This window comes from Pteropus medius, unplaced genomic scaffold, assembly GCF_902729225.1.
Source record: "Pteropus medius unplaced genomic scaffold, Ma_sr-lr_union100, whole genome shotgun sequence".
Taxonomy (NCBI): domain Eukaryota; kingdom Metazoa; phylum Chordata; class Mammalia; order Chiroptera; family Pteropodidae; genus Pteropus; species Pteropus medius.
In genome coordinates this window covers 157,925-165,039 of record NW_024354496.1, presented here as the reverse complement: position 1 = coordinate 165,039, position 7,115 = coordinate 157,925, and the positions used below count along the sequence as shown (strand labels likewise).

General features: G+C 50.2%; 1 protein-coding gene across 1 annotated transcript in view; it reads right to left on the bottom strand.

Annotated features, from left to right (window-relative positions):
- The window catches only part of GPR143 (G protein-coupled receptor 143), a 20,169-nt gene that overhangs the window by 6,947 nt on the left and 6,107 nt on the right, over window positions 1-7,115 (bottom strand). The window contains exons 4-8 of the mRNA XM_039852227.1: window positions 6,628-6,720; window positions 4,673-4,782; window positions 3,278-3,386; window positions 2,071-2,188; window positions 696-936 (exon numbers count right to left, since the gene is read on the bottom strand). Coding sequence (XP_039708161.1) covers window positions 696-936; window positions 2,071-2,188; window positions 3,278-3,386; window positions 4,673-4,782; window positions 6,628-6,720 — 671 coding nt within the window. The remainder of the gene's footprint in view (window positions 1-695; window positions 937-2,070; window positions 2,189-3,277; window positions 3,387-4,672; window positions 4,783-6,627; window positions 6,721-7,115) is intronic.

Sequence of the window (7,115 nt, the reverse complement as noted above, 5' to 3'; positions counted from 1 at the left end):
GGTGTTCACCTGGTCCAGGGTGAGCTTGGAGAGGTGGGATGTGTGTCTCACCACAAATCTACATTCTCACCCACATCTGCTCACCCTCTTGAAGCTGATGTTAAATTAATATGCGTATCAGATCCTTTGTAGTCCCCCAAGTCATTAAGAATTCTTTAAATCTTACAATGACTTACTTTTCAGCCAGGCCTTTGGGAACCATGAGCTGCTAACAATTTTCTGTCAAAATGTATAGATTGACTGGCTTCTCATGTAAATGCCCCCAGGTGATCTGGACAAAGGAAACTGTGCCCGTTATCTACCGAGGCCATGTCACACTGTTCACAGCCTCACAGCAAATGCTGATGGAAAATTTGGTAGCCGCTCATGGTTCCAAAACGGCTAACTGAAAAATGTTAGTGAGGGGTCCGAGGTGACCATTTATCTCCTATTCAAAATGCCACCCAGACCAAGGGGAAACCAGTTATAATTAATTTAAGGCTACGGTGCTTAATGCCGGAACGAAAGGCACCATTAAAATATGGAGAGGGGAGGCAGATGATGGAAATACAAGAGCAGCCTCAGAGTCAGCTAGCGTCACTTTCCATGGACACCCCGAGGCACGTAACACGTGTCACGGACACCGCCGCCACCCCACGTCACCTCCTTGTTTGATAAACGACTTCCATGGGAGTTCAGGGCCCCACAGTCCTTACCTTCAGACAGCATGCTCAGGGCCTCGTCGGAAGTGTGCCCGCCCACACGCGGTGCCTTCCTGGAGGTGGGGCTGTCACGGGGCACACAGGAGCCCTCTGGGGTCGGGAAAGGCTGCTCGGTGGCTGAGGTCATTGAGTCCCACTGGATCTCCTTCCTCGTTGCCGGGAAGTCTAGGCTGCATCCCGTCCAGCCATAGAAGGCCAGGGACAAGAGAAACCCCTGGGCTGGATTCAGTATGCCCTGGGGGGGTGGGAGTTGGAGGGGGACAAAGGAAGGGTTAATTGGAATTAAAGCCCGGGGACCTCACAGTGACTGATGCCCCTCGGGAGGCCCAGTGGGCGGCCTCGCTTGGAAGGGTCCAGGTGGTTGATTTGGGGCAAGATGAAGATGGGCTGGAGGTGCCCGACCTTCAAGGGGGCCTGAAAATAGAGATGGGGGAGGAGAGGCGGCACGGAATGGGAAGCACAGGACAGTGACCGCGCTGCCCGGCTTTGCTCTGCTGCAGACAGCTCTTGAATTGTTACGTGCTTGCAAACCAGAATTCGACCTAACGCAGGGTCCTGCGCCTCAACACGAGTCCCGGAAACAACCCTCCGCTGACACATGGTTGAATATATGTAAACTGAACCAAAGCAGACTGCAGACCAGAACACAGGAAGGGAGGCAGTTAACGCTGGTCGTTTTAAAGTCCCTGTGAATCGGATTTCCCCCAGTTCCGAAGCGACATAAACATTAATTCTGTGGGGGGCCACGTGTATCCCCCCACTAACAGCTCATGTGTGTATTTTTATTATCAATAATAATTTTTTTAGCAATAATTTTTTTATCGATAATAAAAACACTAAGGGAAATCTACCCATGGTGTTTTCACCTAATCATTTCCTGTATTTCTAGCCAATATTTTTCCACACTCGAGTTAGTAGGTATTTACTACAATTTTTATATTCTGCATTTCTCAATACTAGAGATTTCCTAATTGCCATTCTTAACAGCTGCATAACATTCCATCAAGATGAAAGACCGTAATTTATTTAACCGTGCCCTTTTTTAAAATGAGAGTTGTCGAAAAGGCTTTATAACTATGGATAACGTTATGAGGAATACTTCATCCCTATGGCTTTTTCAGAGTCTGAAGTGTTTCTTCAAGATAAATTCCCTGATATCTCAGTCTGCCCAAAAGGTTTGATACACTGTGCCAAACTGATTTAGCAGAGTCGCACCCATTTAAAAATGTCCCCAGCAATGAATGACAGTAGCAGCTAGGATACAACCACCAGGAACCTACTTGATTCATATATATTTAAATAACAAGCCACCATACTTCTGAGTGGAGTTTTTCCCGAAGAAGAAATTTTTAAATCAAGGTCGACCTACCATAATAAACCACGTGGTCTTGGCTGCATTTCTGACATGTTTCAATGAGCCTCCATTGATATCTGGTTGCATCTCAAGATAGAATAAGAGGCTTTCGTTGATGATGTTTGACACCCAACTGTTACAAATAGAAAACGGCCCACAGGTTAAGAGAACAGGCAGCAGAATTCGTTTCTAAATGCTTGAGGGTGGGGAATGCGTCTATCGAGACCCATAGGAGTCCTGGAGGGGTGACGACTTTCCCAGCAAAGGGGACCAGCACATCGAGAACCTGACGTAAGAGCTCTAACTCCTGTGAGTCTAAAGCAGAGACCAACAGTTCTTTCCAGCTGCAGCGCCATCGCCAATGGAAGGTTCCAGCACTACCTCGAATAACCCAGAACTCGGTCTTCATCTGAAGAGTAACCTAACGTTTCGATGGAGACCAAAGTGAATCTTATCTGGTTCAGATTTTTTGATGTTATCATAGGTAGGCCAGTGGACTTTGGAATAGCAAAAAGCTCGGGGTGTTTTTAGAGAGAGCATTTAGGCCTCTCCTGGGAGAAGGTCTAAACCTGCTCGTACTCACAGCGCAAAGGCATGCTCTCTCTTGCAAAGTATCGCTTCGTGCCAGCAAACCGTTTTCTGATTCCAGTGTGTTGTGCACGGCTTACAGGTATCAATTTTCAAGGTATCCACCTGAACTATCAAGGCAGAATACCTACAGCGGGGGAAACTGAGTAGAGAAAAATTTGTCTCTAAGCCTCTGGGCTGAGCTGAGTCACCACACCGGAGATGTGCCTTAGCCCTTGTACCTTGTCAGATACAAGAATCCTGGTCTCCAGACGGATGCAAATGGGTGGATTTGAAAGGTCTGATCCTACGCTTTATTTCCACATTAACCCTGCTGGTGACACAGAACACCGGATGCGAATGGCTGGGATGGACGGAAGGTAAACTCAGGAGTTGTCGTGCCAAAGGCTTTCTGTCTAATTTCAGGAGCTCTGACTCTCTCCAGAAGCTCATGGATTGTAGACTTGCTTTCCTGTCTCGTGTGCATCTCCTCAAAGGGCTCTTAGCAGAGTTTCAAAGATTTCTTTTGCAAAGACTCTTCCCTTTGGAACCTTCGGGTCACACTTGGAAAAGCAAAATGGCAAGTTGCTTGCATATCCCCTTCCCAGTGACAATTTAAAAAAAAAAAAAGAAGAAGAAGAGGAAGAAAAGTTACCAAATAATGAAAACCAGCATTATTTTGAAAAATCGATTCTTGATCACGGCTCCCATCCGTCTCTCGTTCTCCGTGTAAATGCCTTGTCTTCCTTTCAGTAAAGAAGCCACTGTGAAGGACAGAGGGGAACCGCGTGTCATGTTCATGACAGACGTTCACTGAGCGACAGGGCAAGGAAGTGGAGCAGACGGGAGGCCAGGAGCAAAGGAGGAGAGTGCGGGGCAGAGCGAGACAACCGTGCCTGGCACCCGCCTCCTACCCACTTTCTGGATAAATGAGAGAAAATCCATTGGGACAGTACTGTTATTTAAAACTGCGGGTTTTATTTGGATTTTACTGGTTCGGGGACTAAATTTTTAAAGGTTAGTGTTTCCTACTACAAAAATAATGCACACTTGCTATTTTAAAGCACTGGAAGATTTTAAATTTCTCCTTAGACAAAAGTTGGAAAATATAAAAAGCTTTAGAGAATTACTGACAGCCACTGTTAGCATATATGTATCTTTGTCTTTTTTCTATAAGTCATTCTTCTTGGTGTGATGTAGTCGAATCACTATTTTTATGCAATCTTGTTTAAAAATTGCTATTTTTAAACAAATCACTATTTTTATGCAATCTTGTTTAAAAATATTTAATACAGTATTTTTAAATGTAGATTTGGAGAGAGTGAACCAACGAGCACAATGATTTTCTATTCTCAGCAGTAGAGGACTTTCAACGTTTTAAATTCTACTGTCATCAGCTGATCCTCAAGTGACCGTCCCGCATTCTGCACTCGAGAGATTCATGCAGCTTGAGGGGGCTGGACACTTGCTCCAGGTCACGGGTCCTTGGGGAAGAGGTGGGTCCCGGAATGCGAGGCCCGCGCCTCAGCTCAGAGGTCTTTCCAGTGTGCTCTGCTGATTACAACGCCCCTCATCCAGTTCTCACCGTTGCATTTGACTCACTTCCTGTGCCCTACTTCCTGTCTCCTGCCCCCCTGACAGAAGGCACAGGCCAAGCACATTCCGGGAGGTACCGAGCCCACGACTCTTCAGTCCATACTCCATGCCTTCCCCGCTCCCCTTTCCTCTCCTCGTGTTCCTGTGTCACCTCCATCGTTTCAAGGCCACTCCTGGGGCCTCCCAGGCACGTTATGGGCACGTAGGATGAGCCCAGAGGGAAGTGGAAAGCGCACTGGTCCTGGCCTTGACCTAACGAACATTGGCAAAGAACTCGTGGAGCCCATCACCACGTCGGCTTGCTCACTTTCGCTTATCAAATCTCACTTTCTCCAACTGTATTCTTATCTCTCTGGAGGATGATGAATCAGGTCAACCGCGTAGATAATTCCAAAAGGACAACGCGTGTCATTACCTGAGCCCGAGGCACCTGGAGAACTTTCCCATTCTTTACCTGCGGTGACTGTCTTTCGGAAGAGGATGGGATTGGCCACGAGGACGAGCAGCAGTGGCAAATACGTGGTGACATAGTGGGGGATGGCGTGCTCCAGACCCCTGTCACACCTGTCGGAGAAAAAACAAGTCATTCTGGAAAACAAAGGTGCGCCTACAATACGCCTACTTATCTGGAAGCCGAGATAGGAGGAGGAGACCGAAAAGGGGAAATGCGTAAGACAACTCGGACTCGTGTCCCTGAACGAGCAATAAATGGCAGAAGCATAACGGCCGTCAGTCAGGTTGCTGTGCGTCTCGTACATGGGATTCGTCTAATGCATTTTATTAGGGGAGCTTTATAGGGCCCCCTGCTGGGGAAAAGTGGAAAAAGGAAGCCGCCCAGGGATTCCGGATTCCCGAGTAAGACAAAGACCATCGATGAACGAGTTGGTCTGGAGCATTTACTACCAGCGGAGCCTGGCTGAGGCCAGGACAGAGCCAGTTTCTCTCCGTGAGCAACTCAAATACTCGAGCTTCCCATTTCAAAGGACACTTGTTCTCCCGGTAGTGATCACAATCACGGCAGTGGTTCTTTTCTGGGACAAGGACCAGGCTTTCTCTTGATGACTCACGGGGAATCATCGGTGGCCAGAGGACGTGGAGGAGTGGCCACACACATTACGCTGCACAGGGAGCATGAAGGGATGACTAAGGACGATGATGCTTAAAATGACGGGCCGTCAGGAGGCCATGGGGGCACCTTGGGAACCCCTCAGGCTCAGCTGCAAACACCCCAGGAGTCTCCAGGATCCACAGGTGGACGGGAGGGGTGAAAAGTCCCGTTCCATTTACGCGCATCCCGTTTGACAGCTGCTGACACAGTTTGTGTCCTTTTCCCGTTCCTCGGGAGAGCAGGCTGCAGGGGCGAAATCTCCACGCAGCTGTGTGACTGTTCCCTGACGACGAGACAACACCGGCCCACGCACGTGTAATTAAGCCGTTACAGGACTTAGAAACGGAAGAGAGGTACACGGTCCACACCACGACTCAGCAAACCTTGTTCTACGAGGCAGCAGATGGCAAATATTTTATGCTTCACGAGCCACAGAGCCTGTGTGGAAACTATACAACTCTGAAGTCATGCAGCCACGCGTGGCGTATAAACAAATGGGCGTGGCTGTGTTCCAATAAAACTTTATTTACAAAATCGGATGTAAGGCTGGCTTGGTCCTGGGGGCTGTGCTGAGCTGACCCGTAGGCGACACGACCCTGAGACCACAGACAAAGACACACTGTCCGATCTCCGGTTTTCAGTTCTCTATCGGAAGTTACAGGATATACCCTCGGAGGCACCTTGAGGCTTCACAGATGGTTGCTGAGACGAGCTTTTTAACTCGAAAACACTGCTGGGACCATTTCAGAGGCCACCTCTCCCTGGAAATGCTCAGGACAGCCGAGAGCACAGGACGGAAGGGAAGCGAGTCCATGTAGCGGGTGCAGGCTTAGAAGGAGGGCTTCTAAGGGGGACCCTCTGACTCCTCCACACCCTCTCAGACCGATTCTTAGGATGTTAAACTTACCTGCTCATCCAGAGAAAGCTGCTTTGAAGAGTGAAAATTCAGCAGTGGGCAGGACGGGGCTGTGTCAACGCGGGAGGGGGCGAGCCTAAGGCTTCGCACGCGTACTTGTGTCGGGGAGACATGCCCGAGCTTGTGCGAACACGCTCGTGTGCACAGGCACCTGTCCACTCCAACGTGGAAGGCAGCGCAGGGGTGGATGCCCCCTGAGGGTGACAAGGTCGTGGGGGGCACCCCGGGCTCAGGCGTACGGTCCGTGAGCTCAGACTCCCACGGCTGGAGACGGTGGGCTGACCCACACGGCGTCCCCGGGGGGGTGGTCCCAGTGCCCTTCCTGCAAGGGGACACACGCTGGGCGGCGGGCAGGGGCCGGGTTGTGTGGGGCGGGCGAGCTTACCTGGACACCGAGGGGTAGTAGAGCATGAAGACGCCCTCGGTGCACAGCAGGGCGGCCAGGCCCCAGGCCATCATGTGGTAGAGCACGATGGAGCTGGGAGGCAAGCAGACGGGGCCGCAGCTGACAGGGCCGCCAGGGACCTCTGGCCACGGGAACCCGCGGACCGAGCCCCGCGCTCGGGGAGGGCGGGACGACACACACGGCAAAAGCCACAGCTCGCAGTGGCCTCCTTTTGCCTCTGAGTTTTCGTTAATCGAGGCGAAATTCGTAGAACTCAAAATTAGTACTTTTGCAACATTGTGCAAGCATCACCTCAGTGCAGTCCCAAACCATCTTCTTCACCCCAAAAGGAACTCCGTGCCCAAGGGGCAGAAGCTTCCCAATTGTCCTGTCCCAGCCCCTGACAGCCACGGACCTGCCTCCTGCCTCAGTGGATTTCCCTGTTCCAGACACTTCCGTAAATAAAAACTCACACTCTCTCTCTCTCT